Source organism: Capra hircus, chromosome 18, assembly GCF_001704415.2.
Source record: "Capra hircus breed San Clemente chromosome 18, ASM170441v1, whole genome shotgun sequence".
In the NCBI taxonomy this organism is placed as follows: domain Eukaryota; kingdom Metazoa; phylum Chordata; class Mammalia; order Artiodactyla; family Bovidae; genus Capra; species Capra hircus.
In genome coordinates, this window is record NC_030825.1 from 26,284,074 (window position 1) to 26,296,753 (window position 12,680).

General features: G+C 56.4%; 1 protein-coding gene across 5 annotated transcripts in view; it reads left to right on the forward strand.

Moving 5' to 3' along the window:
- SLC12A3 (solute carrier family 12 member 3) overlaps positions 1 to 12,680 on the forward strand; it is a 46,099-nt gene that overhangs the window by 6,434 nt on the left and 26,985 nt on the right. For all 5 annotated transcript variants that reach the window (XM_018062021.1, XM_018062024.1, XM_018062020.1 and 2 more), the window contains exons 9-17: positions 4,843 to 4,927; positions 5,859 to 6,013; positions 6,258 to 6,365; positions 6,795 to 6,918; positions 8,484 to 8,585; positions 9,473 to 9,628; positions 10,292 to 10,391; positions 11,780 to 11,891; positions 12,444 to 12,584. In XM_018062021.1, coding sequence (XP_017917510.1) covers positions 4,843 to 4,927; positions 5,859 to 6,013; positions 6,258 to 6,365; positions 6,795 to 6,918; positions 8,484 to 8,585; positions 9,473 to 9,628; positions 10,292 to 10,391; positions 11,780 to 11,891; positions 12,444 to 12,584 — 1,083 coding nt within the window. The remainder of the gene's footprint in view (positions 1 to 4,842; positions 4,928 to 5,858; positions 6,014 to 6,257; positions 6,366 to 6,794; positions 6,919 to 8,483; positions 8,586 to 9,472; positions 9,629 to 10,291; positions 10,392 to 11,779; positions 11,892 to 12,443; positions 12,585 to 12,680) is intronic.

Here is a 12,680-nt window from a genome sequence, read left to right on the forward strand (position 1 = left end):
ACGCTCAAGGCCCTGAATGCCACCCCCAAAATGGGCTGGTCTCCTCCATTGACCCTGACACTCCCAGCCTAAGGGGAAGACTGAGCTAGCTTGACTTCCAACACTCAGACGGGTTCAGGCACAGCCTCCCCGGGCCCTCCACCCTCCTGATCGGGCAGGCTCCTTGTCTTGGCCTGGGAGGTCCCAGCCCCACAGGAACTTTTGCTGTTTCCGTGACCCCTGCCCAGCCCTCAGGATCTACCACTTTGCCCCCATTCCCCTGTCCCTCCTTCCCACCGCTGCCTCTGCTGTGCTCTCCACCTGGGGCTCCCCCTCTTCGTTTCTTCACTTTGCAAAGATCTGTCCCTCCTGCAGATTAACACCTCCATCCTGACATCTCTCCCTGCCCTGTTGTCAGCGTCACAGTTCCCCTAGGGTAGGGGTGTCAGGCCACTTGCGTCTCTGTCCCCCTGCATCTGGAGAGCTGGGGCTCACTCTGTGTCCCATTCCCAGCTTTGAGTCTGACTAGCACTAGGTGCCTGGTGCCGGTTTGTCAAGTGGATAGTGGTGGGATATGGCAAACGGGAAGTGTAAGAGCAGAAGTTGAGTGTGTAATAAAGTAGGGCAGACGTGCAGGCTGAGGTGGCAGGAGCTCCAGCAACACTTCTGGGTGGAGGTGAAGCTGGTGCCGGAGGAGGACTCTCCCGCACAGGTTACCCAAGGAGCTGGTACTCACGTGGAGGAGGACAGAGAGGAGCCTGGCTCTGTGCCGGGAACCCTCACCCTCCACCACCAGCTCTGCTTGAAAATGCTCCCTGATCACGTTCTCGAGTGAATTAGGAATCGTGCGTTAGCATTCTCGAACGCAGCCTGGCTCTGGAATTCAGAGGGAGGCTGGGTTTGCTGTTTCCCTCCCTTCTCTGGGCAGCGGCCAGCAGGGGCTTGGTCTGCCTGTCCTGAGGTCCTGGCAGAGCTCAGGCATGTGGTCAGTGGCCTGGTGCCCCCTCCCAGCCCTGTCGTAGAAAATCGTAGCCTGGGGATTTATCTAGATGCTTCATCAAGCTTCTTAGATTACTGACCAGCCCAGTGTGCAGTCATCAAGGCCCAGCAGCTGTTTCAGAGCTGGGGGTGGTAGGGGTACCTTCTTCTGTCTTAAATGCCTTTGAGCCCTAAAGGGGCCCTTTCCTCCTGGCTCTGGTCCCTTGCCCATTCCTTGGGACAGCACGTCCTCAGCAAAGAGTAGTCCTGTTCGTGTGGACTTTATGCAAGTCTCTTAAAACCTCTCTGGGCCTCAGCTTCCCCAGCTGTAAAATGGGACTCACGCAGCCATGTCTTCACAGGGCAGGAAGGGTTCAGCGTGCTAATTTACATAAACTGCTAGCACGGTGCGCAGCCCAGAGGAAGCGCCAAGGGCCAGTTGTCAAGGTCAGTGTCATTTTGTGGCCAACACAATGCCTCCTTATTTTTTTTTTAATTAATTTATTTATTTGGCTGTTCCAGGCCTTAGTTGAGGCATGTGGGATCTAGATCCCTGACCAGGGATCAATTCCAGGCCCCCTGCATTAGGAGCTCAGAGTCTTAGCCACTAGACCACCAGGGACATCTGGGTGCCTCCTTCTTTACAAATAATATCCTGGTGCCACCATAGTCTTCTAGCATCATGTCCCCACATTACAGAGGAGCAGACCCAGTTCTGAGGGGGTCAGGGGCTTGCCCAGGGCCCTGCACACAGGGGCAGAGGAGCTGGAATACCAAGTTTCCAGAATACCGAAGGCTCACCTTCGTTACAACTTCATCATTCAACCAGTACTTTTGAGCACCTGCTTTGATGGCAGTATCTTGTTGACAGTAAGTAAGCAGCAGTAAACAAAACACACAGATTCCTACCCTCACGGAGCTCACATGCCTCGTGGGAGAGACAATCGGCAAATACATAAGTAAGACGTGTAGTTTGCCTGATGGTGGCTGAGTGATGGGGAGAGAAATCAAGCAGAGAAGCAGGGACAGAATCCCTGGGGCGGCGGTGGGGCTAAGGTGGCCAGAGCCCCTGCGAAGGTGACATGTAAGCCGAGCCCTAAAGGGGTGATGACAAAGTTGGCATTGTCTCCATTCACCCCGTACGTCCCCCAACCCTTTAGTACTCACAGAGCAGTCTCATGACCACAATATCAGGGAGGTCTCCTTTTCACAACCACCCTGTGCTAAGGCCAAGGAAAGCATTATTATGATGTCAATTTTCTGATGGGGAGATGGGGACCGAGACGAGGGACTTCCTAGTGATTGCCGTGGGATCTGTGCCAGGCTGTGTGACCACACAGCTCACACCTAACTGCTCACATTGGCGAGCTTGCTTGTGCACTTGCTATGTGCCAGCCAACTCTCTCATTTCATAGGTGAGGAGGGAGGGCTGCTGAGGCCCAGAGAGGGTAAGGGACTGGTCTCAAGGCACACAGCCAGAAAGAGCTAGGCAGGATGTGGACTCAGATATCCCTGATCTGTGAGCTGGGCTCTGAGATTTCAGACCGATGTAAGGGCGGGATGGAGACCTCGTGCATTCACCTCCCGTGGGTGCTATAATGCGTTACCACCCACTTAGTGACTACTGATGACAGCAGAAATTTATTCACACACAGTTCTAGGAGCCAGAAGTCCAAACAAAGGTGTCTGTAGAGTCCATGCCCCTCTGAAGGCTCTAGGGAAGAGTCCTTCCCTGCCTCTTCCAACTTCTTTTGTTCTTGCTCAGTCGTTCAGTCATGCCCGACTCTTTGCGACCCCATGGACGGCAGCACACCAGGCTTCCCTGTTCTCCACCATCTCCTGGACTTTGCTCAAACTCATGTCCATTGAGTCGGGGATGCCATCCAAACATCTCGTCCTCTGTTGGCCACTTCTCCTCCTGCCTTTAATCTTTCCCAGCTTCTAGAGGCTTCCAACAATCCCGGGGCTCCTCAGCATGTAGCTGCCTCCCTCCAGTCTCAGCCTCTGTCCTCACATGGCCTTCTTTCCCCTGCTTGTCTCTGTGGTCTCGCCTCCTCTTACAAGGACCAGGTCATTGGATGGAGGACCCACCTCAGCCCGTATGACCTCATCTTAACTAGCTGCATTTGCAAAGATGCTATTTCCACATAAGGCCCTATTCTAAGGTTCTAGATAAATGTGAATTTTTGGAGACACTATTCATCCCATCGTAGGTGAGATGGACGTTGACCTGGTCTGTTGGCCTTGGGCCCAGGGACCCTGTGTGCTTGACCTAGCGAGCCCTCCTGGTTCTCAGGGCAGGGCTGGCTGGACCATGGCTGCAGAGCAGAGACCTCAGAGCTAGGATGCTCCAGAGACTCCAGCCTCCCTCAGCTCGGCACCTCTGCTCCCACTTTTCTCTGGCCTGCCACCCCCTTCCTCCTCACCCAGCACCTTCAGAGTCACCTTAGTCGTCCCCTCTACCATGAGGCCTTCCGGGGTTCTGGGTGCATCTCCCCAGCCTTGCTCCCCAGTGCACTGCGGTCCTCCCTGTGGTGGGCACACCATCTGCCCTGTGTGGGCAGGATCTCAACTGTACCTTCTCCCTTGGGCCAAGCCTCAGGGCCTCGTCATCACAGAGCGTCCACAGGTCCCACCTCAGGCCCCCGGTGTCTGAGGCAGACAGCTGGACCATGGCCAGCTTTGTCTGACTTGTCCATGAACTTGAACAGTGTCACGGTCCCTCCAAGTTATCCAGGTTGTGTCACCTCTGATGCTTTCTGCATCTGCCAGCTGAGTGGTGAGCAGAATGGCCCAGGGAAGGCGGGCAGGTTTTCCAATTGACTTCCCATGGCTGATGTGGCCTTGCCCTCCAGGCTGGGGTCCATACCTAGACTAGAAACTTGTTGTAAAACCCCCAGCCTCTATCCTTCCACCCAGGACCAGTGCCCCCCAGGGGTGGGCCTGAGGCTATGGACCTTGACATGTCAGGGCCGAGCTGCTTAAGGCTCTACAAATTGGGCCCTCCTCCTGGCTCCCTGGCTTCAGTTTCCCCACCAGCCACCTCTCAGGAAGCTATACTTGGAGAAGTGCCTGGAAGAGTGAATGTGATGTGGGTGTGAAGGTCTGCTGTTACTGCCAGGAAAGCACCAGCAGAGATCTTTGTCTGAGAGGAAGGAGGAAGTTGGGGACTGGTCTATATATTCCTGGCTATGTAATCAAACAAATCACTTGATGCGTAATGGGGATTACACACAGCGAACCCAACTGATGAGCTGAGCCCTGGTCTAGGAGCTTAACAAGGATGGATTTGTTTCGCCAGCATCCCTGTGAGGCTGGAGGGGCTGAGGTGTGGGAGGACAGGCAGGCTACCCGGTGATCACCTGAATCTGACCTCAGGAAGGATGACTCAAGGGGCCTCCCAGGTGTCTAAGTCATAAGAAATCTGCCTGCCAGTGAGGAGATGAGGGAGCCATGAGCTCAGTCCCTGGCTCAGAAAGATCCCCTGGAGAAGGAAATGGCAACCCACTCCAATACTCTTGCCTAGAGAATTCCATGGGGTCGCACAGAGTCAAAGAGAGCTGAGCACTCATGCACGCACAAAGGCTGATTCAGGAGCCCTCCCCCTCGCCGCCCCCAGGGCAAGCACTGGCCAGGTGTCCTCAGGGACCAGAGGAATTGCTAGGAGTTCCTCTCCCTGCCTCCGGCTCCCAGGGCCCTGGGTGTGGTCTCAGCCGCCACCTTCATTCTGTCCCGTCCTCCTCTGTGGATGCTCAATCTCTAGGTGCCCCTTGGGCAGGGGCTCTGAGGGGCCAAGGTCAGGGGTGGCGGCCCCACCCTCAGCCTGACAAGGCCAGAGCCTGGGAGGGGCTGCCTGACCCCCCTCTCCCTCCCTCTCTCCTCCAGGACCCTGCAGTAGCCATCCCCAAGGGAACACTCATGGCCATTTTCTGGACCACCGTCTCCTACCTGGCCATCTCGGCCACCATTGGTAAGCCGCCAGCCCAGAGCGCGGGCGGGGCCGCAGGGTGCAGTCGGTTCTCTAACACGGAGGGCTGGGCCGGGAGGACATGGCAACACCAGGAAGTGGAGCCATGGATTTTATTTTGTGTTGGGCACCGTGGTGGCAACCAGAACATCTCAGTGGGAGGTAGTTTGTGGTGGAGATGTGGGGTCAGACGAGGCTCCTCTGATCCCTTCAAACCTCAGGTTACAGATTCAAGGGTGTAAAATCCTGTAGGAAAAATCAAGCTCCAACTCTAAGAATAATAAAAAGAGTGATGCTGAGGACGGGGAAGATGATTCTAGCAACTGACTTATTATCACGTGCTTAGTCCTTTACATGCCTTATTACATTTAATCCAGGCACTGGTCATTTCTGCCTTTTGATGGAGGAGAAAGCAAGGGCTCAGAGAGGTCAAGTGACCTGCCCAAGGTCACACAGCCTGAGTGGTAGAGGTGGGGCTTGGACCCAGGCCTGGGCTGTTGACACTTGCCTCTCACTGAGACCCTCACACATGTTCTTGCTCTCAGTAACCACTGTGCGAGGTGAGCTGCTCACAGATGGCCAAGGGACATGGCCCAGTCATAGCCTCTTGGGGCCTAAGGGTCAGGCCCCCATCATAAGGAGGACACTGTGACCTTGGGTCACTTAGGCTCCTTGTGCCTCTACAGAATAGCAACAACAACAAAAATAATAGAAATACCTGCTTCCCAGAAGTGTTTAACATGCTTAACACAGGGCCTGGCGTGTCAAAAGTGCTCCTGCATAGAGCTAAAATGATCATCATGATTACAAAGTACAGGAAGAGCTGGCCCAGCAGCAGCATCTCGCCCTCTGCAGAAGCGACCAGCATTTTCTGGGTGGCAGGGGAGGACGGAGGAGGGGAGGGAGATCTCCCCACGCCCTCCTTCCTCCCCAGGCTCCTGTGTGGTTCGAGATGCCTCTGGGGGGCTGAATGACACGGTGACCCCCGGCTCAGGCGCCTGCGAGGGGCTGGCCTGTGGCTACGGCTGGAACTTCACCGAGTGCGCCCAGCAGCACAGCTGCCGCTACGGCCTCATCAACTACTACCAGGCATGCGTGGCCCCGCCAGACGCCGGGAGGGCCGGGTGGAGGCTGGAATGGGCTGGAAAAGACAAGGCTTGGGGGATGGCTCTAGGGTAGGGAAAGAGCTTCAGATAGGGGCCCCATTGAGGGTTGCAGGCTCAGGTGGAAGCTTCCAGACAGAGCCCCTGCTTGCCATGGGGACTGGGGTGACCCAGGTGGGGGCTCTGGGCCCACTCCTCACCTCAGGGGTCTGAACCACATGTCCCTGCAGACTATGAGCATGGTGTCGGGCTTCGCACCCCTGATCACAGCCGGCATCTTTGGTGCCACCCTCTCCTCTGCCCTGGCCTGTCTCGTCTCTGCTGCCAAAGTCTTCCAGGTGAGGCCACAGGAGGGGGCGGGAGGGTCTGGGAGGCCAGGTGACCTCCAGAGGCCGGAGGAGTCATGTGACCTGGTGTCTGGATGGGAGGGAAAGGAGCTGGGAAAGCAAAGGCTTGCAGGAAGCAGCCCCTTGGCTGTGCTGAGCTTTGACGAGCACCCACCTTTCCCATCCCGCACCCTCCCTCACAGTCTGGCACCCTGTCTGCAGCCCACCCTCCCAGTCTCCCTCCGATGTGATCAGCCCCCTTTCAGTCTTCATGGTGAAGTGGGGAGGGCAGGAGATCCCCCGCTTTCACAGAGACAGAAGCCAGGAAGTGCCCTGCTGAGGTCACCGAGAGAGCAAGCAGGGGCTGGGGTCCAGGCGGCTGCAGGGGAGGGGACGGGCAGGTCCTGGCCAGGGGGTGAGCGCATCGCCCTGTGCCCACAGTGCCTGTGCCTGGACCAGCTGTACCCGCTGATCGGCTTCTTCGGCAAAGGCTACGGCAAAAACAATGAACCGGTGCGCGGCTACCTGCTGGCCTATGCCATCGCCGTGGCCTTCATCATCATCGGTGAGTAGCCGAGGGCACGCAGGGCCGCCACCTCTCCAGACGGCCACCTGGCAGGGCCTGACCTGCTTTCCCTGGTTCTGCCCTCCTGTGTGCTAGCATCTGGGCCCTCCCCGCCCCCAGGTCTGAACCAGCCCCCAGGAAACACCGGGAGCACAGGGCAAGCGACTGATTGCTCCTCGGGAGCTGATACAAGCAGCTGGGTCACTATCTCTGTAGGTGCAGAAGCTACATCAACCTCATTTCTCAGACCTTGAGCTACTGGGTCCCTTGGGGTCCGAGACAGGGGATGCCCTTGGAGAAAGATCCCAGTTAATCAGTTAGCTAGACTGACCTCTATCCTGGCTTTGCCATGTGCCAGGTGAGTGACCTTGGAGAAGTTACTTCACCTCCCAGAGCCTCGGTTTCTTTGTCTGCAAAATGGGACCAACAATGCGTAGAGGGTGTGTCGCTGATGGGCAGGAAGAGACCACGTATGTACACACACACGCATTCATAGATGCACACACTCATGTGTGCCCACTCCCCAGTACTTTCTGAAGTTTAGCCAACAAGGCAGAACCTGCTAGGAGAGAGTGCTAGGAGAGAGGTGACCCGACCGAGCAAGAGCAGTGGCCATGAAGACCCCTGACCCTCCTCCTGATGCAGGAATGGGGCCAGGGTCAGTGACTGGTGAACCTCCCCTGGCTGGGGGTCGCTTTCCTGCCACAGCTGAATCCCTGCGACTTGGGCTGGCACCACCAACCCAGGAAACGTAGCCTAGTGGTCTAGCCCCACTTCCACTCAAGGGAAACTTTCCAGACTGGGTCCTACACCAGAGGAAGAGGCAGGTGGGCCACACCCAGGGCTGGAAGTGCCTGGCCAGGCCCGGAGTCCCAGGTGTTGCCGGTGTTTCCTGATCAACCTCAGTCCACCCCCTCCTCCAATTTGATGTCCTTTCATCTGGGTTGTTCTGACTGGACCTCAGACAGAGGACAGTGATCTCAGATGTTCTTGGGCAGGTTCTGGTGCTGATTCAATAGACTTGTGTACAGAAGACTCAGCACACAGAGGTGCTCATCTTGTTCGGGGATCGTGTGGAAGCAGGCCCCGAGATAAGGATTCATGTGCAGAAGTTTGCTGGGGTGCCAGGGCAGGGGGCTCACGAGACAGGGAAGGGCAGGAGTCAGTTCTTGAGCAGGCTTCCACTGTGGATGGAAATGTGATGTGGTCTCAAGGTTTCAGATAACAGATGGCATGGGTCTTGGGTCACATTGTAAGATGTATTTCTTATTACAATTTGTGGTCACAAAAGAAGTGACAGTCTCTGTCCTGGGTCATCCTGTAGCTTGCCAGGATCCACCCTCACATTCCTCTCCATCCTCCATAGAGCTGACACTTTACAGCTTATGAAACAATGGGCTTTGAGATTCACAAAATGATGGGCCCTTTTCACAGATGAGAAAGCTGAGACTCACTGAGCCTCGGCGGCCCGTCTGGCATTCCCTTACCCTGAGAGGGAGGGTTCTGGTGACTCTGTGATGGAGGTGCCCAACAGACTGTCTCCTCTCTCCCTTGGGTCCCTGAAGCTGAGCTCAACACCATCGCCCCCATCATCTCCAACTTCTTCCTGTGCTCCTACGCCCTCATCAACTTCAGCTGCTTCCATGCCTCCATCACCAACTCGCCTGGTAAGCAAGGGCCTCACCTCTCCATGGGAAGTGACACTTGGGGCTGGGGTATGAAGAGGGGGCATGGAAGACATGGATGCAGGCGGGAAGACCAAGGTCACCTGTCAAACTGAAGTCAATTAAAGGTAACTTTCCAATAATAATAATAGCAACAGCTGTCCTTTATCAGGCACTTACAATGTACACTCTGCATGGATTCATACACTGTTTACAGTGTGCAGAGACTTTTCTCGTGCCTTCCTCCCCCAGATTTAAGGGAGTCAGGACCCTGGTTCCCGAGAGAGAAGAAAATCACCGGTCACAGAGTGGCTACAGGTTGCACTTGCCCAGCTCCAGGGGGCGCACTCATGACGTCATAGATTTATATGTTTATTATGAACACTCTCTGGCAGACGGCAGCAAAGAGTCTTCCAGGAAGACTTTTTCCAGTTGGCCTGAAACTGCTGATAAGCTGGCCCCCGAGCCACTTTTCCCTAGACCGTGGAGCACGGTGCCTTGGAGCTGTGCAGTGGGGTGGCCCTGGCACAGCTGCAGATGTGGGCCATGCAGAGTCAGCTCCTTCCCCTGCACTCACCCCCTCGGCTCTGTGCGAGCCCCGGAAGCCAGCACTGCTGCTGACACTGGATGTCCTGTGGCCGTATTTGGCCAGAGCCGGATGTCTGTCCTTTGGTACAGCCTATTCACATGGGAGGATGCCAACCAAGGCAGGCATGTGGCCCTATCAGTGTTTCCAAGCCCAATCCCAGGAAGCAAGATGGGTGGGCAAAGGCTGGGACCCCCGCTCTGGGCACTATGGGCATTGCCACCCTGACCCTGCCCAGCTGTGCTGGCTCAGAGGGAGACTCCAGAGTGTTGAGGGTACCCCCGTGCCTTGTGCCCCCCACCAGGGTGGAGACCCTCGTTCCGATACTACAGCAAGTGGGCAGCGCTGTTTGGGGCAATCATCTCTGTGGTCATCATGTTCCTTCTCACCTGGTGGGCGGCCCTCATTGCCATCGGCGTGGTCCTCTTCCTCCTGCTCTACGTGATCTACAAGAAGCCAGGTGTGTGTCTCAGGCGGCCCCTGGAGGTCAGGAATCCCCTTCTCGCCCTGAGGCTGCCGAGCCAGCCTGCCTGTCAGCTCAGCCAGAGGGTCTGTCTCAGAGTCTGTGCTCCCAAGGGCTCCCTCTGGTCCTCCAGCCTCATCCCTCCCCACGGGGTGAGGAGCCCCCGGGGAGTGTGCCCACTCAGAGCCCACCCCACCCCCTGCCAGACACCCAGGGCTTGGAATTGCCTGCTCAGGTCCAACCTCCAGAGAGTGGCCGGCCTGCTGGTGTGCGTACCAGACCAGGGGCTGCCTGACAGAAAGGCAGGCAGGCAGAGCCTGGATGCAGGGGCAGGGGTGTCAACACACAGGCAGGCAAGGATCCCAGGAGACAGCACTCTTGGGGTGAGATAAAGAACTCCAGGAAAGCCTAGAACTCTCAAGTTGAACTTGGCCTTCCAGGCCATTGTGAAGGTCTGTTTGTCAAAGGAGGAGACTAGTTTGTAGAGTTCAATAGCTTGATGTAATGTATAATGTTTGAGTTTGTAGCCATATTGTAAGTGCAAAGGTTAGGAACAGAACTACATGCTGTCAACTGCTCCCATGAGTGTCTGCTTCCTAAAGGTCAACGTTCCCTCCCTCGTACTTAATGTCTGGTTTCTCCCGTGACTTCTAACCTCAGAGGTGAACTGGGGCTCCTCGGTACAGGCGGGCTCCTACAACCTGGCCCTGAGCTACTCTGTGGGTCTCAACGAGGTGGAGGACCACATCAAGAACTACCGGTGAGCACAGCCTTGGGGTGCCTGGGGTGCAGGGCTGGCCCTGACCCTGCTCTGGAGATCCCCAGCCAAGACCTGACACCTGACCAGCAGACCCAGGATGGGCACGGCCCCTTCTCGGAGAGGGAGCAGGGTCGGGAAGCATCGCCCAGCAGTCAAGAGACCAGAGTAGACACTGCCCAGTGGGGCCCAAGCAAGTCTAGTGGCCTCTCTGTACCTAAGTTTCCACAGTGGAATATGCTCTGGGCGATACAAACACAGACAACACAGACATCCCTCTGTGTCTACCAGGGCCTGGATCCAGCCCCACCTCCCCATCCCCTGCCCAGATATCAACATCCTCAGGTGCTGAAGTCCCTTATGTAGAAAGCCTAGTACCCTTGGCCCTTGCTGTCCATGGTCCGACATTCAGATTCAATCTCCATGCTTGATTTAAAAAAAAATATTTATTTGGCCACACTGGGTCTTATTTGCAGCATGTGGGATCTTTGATCTTTGTTACAATGTGCAGAATCTTTAGTTGCAGCATGTGGTATCTCTCTCATTCCTCAACCAGGGGTGGACCTGACCCCCCTGCATTAGGAGTACAGAGTCTTAGCCACTGGGCCTCCAGGGAAGTCCCCGCCACACTTGGTTGAACCTGAAGATGTAGAACCTACAGATTCTAAGGGCCACCTGTGTTCGTAAAGGTGATCTGATGTTATAATTCGTGAGGCTGACTGTTCTGAGCCTGTCCCAAGTACTCTTCGAAGCTGATTCCCCTCCTAAGTGAGGAAAATTGTGCCTCCAGGATCCCTTTCCCAACAGATCACAATGTTAATAATCGGACGTATCTGGGTTTCAATCCCGTGCTAGGTGACCTACACAGTGTCGGCACAACCCTCTGAGGTGTATAAAACCGCTAACCCCATTCACAGATGAGAACACTGAGGCAAGGCGAGGTTAAGTAACTGGCCCCAACTCACACAGCTGGTGAGTGGCCAGTTTTGTCTGGTTCCAACTGAGTCTGGTAGTGACCCTTGACTGTGAGCCTTGGCTGCCTCTTCTACCCGGTAACACAGTGATCTCATGAGTGAGGGGCCTCCCCACTCGCAGTCTTGATTCTGCTCACACCATGCTGTGCTGGCTGGAGCGGGGGCCCTAGGTGGAGCAGCAGGAGGGAGGTTCGCCCCAGGAGAGCCTGTGGTGGTCAGAGCAGGAAGGACAAGGAACACCCAGTGTGGTGGCTGGCCACAGAGAGAGCTGGAAAGGAGTCACAGACGGGAGGACCACAGGGTGGTTCCTCTGTCTAGGAGGGGAGTCCTGGAGCTGGGGCAACGCCTGGAGCAACTCTATTTGGCATCCACACCCCCAACTCTGTCCTAATAGCTCTTTTCCTTTCCCCTCCTCAGCCCCCAGTGCCTGGTGCTCACAGGGCCCCCCAACTTCCGCCCGGCCCTGGTGGACTTTGTGGGCACCTTCACCCGGAACCTCAGCCTGATGATCTGTGGCCACGTGCTCATGGTGCGTGTCCTCTGCAGAGAGGGTGGGGCTGTATTCCTGGAGGAGCCTCGGGCATCTGGTCCACCCCCGAGGGTGGGAGTGGGGTGGGGTGAGGTAGGGGCCGGAGGAGGGGCTGTGGGGCCTGGACAGGCTCTCTCCCCTTTCCTGTTCCTCTCACTGGCTTCTCCCCACTGCCCCACCCCTCACCTGCTCCCTCCATCTTCCTCCTGGCCTTCCCCCTGCCTAGTGAAAAAGTGAAAGTTGCTCAGTCATGTCCAGCTCTTTGTGACCCCATGAACTATATTCTTCAGGCCAGAATACTGGAGTGGGTAGCCTTCCCCTTCTCCAGGGATCTTCCCAACCCAGGAATCGAACCCAGGTCTCCCGCATTGCGGGCGGATTCTTTACCAGCTGAGCCACCAGGGAAGCCCTCCTCTTTCTCTTTTTTCCCCCTAATTCCATAAAGGAAACCACCAGTGAGCCCAGGGAACAACCTCCAGGGCAAGAGAGGAGCTGTGTCTCAGGTCAGAGGGTAAAGGCACCCCTGAGGTCATGTGTCCCTGCCACCCACAGGGCCCCCGCAAACAGAGGATGCCTGAGCTCCGGGTCATCGCCAGTGGGCACACCAAGTGGCTGAACAAGAGGAAGATCAAGGCCTTCTACTCCGACGTCCTCGCCGAGGACCTCCGCAGCGGTGTCCAGGTTCTCATGCAGGTGGGCAGGCCTGGGGCTTCCCCACAGGCCTTACTACTTGCTGTGGCAACCTGAAGTGGGATGCCCTGGTGGGCTAGTTGAAGCCCCTTTTGCTGC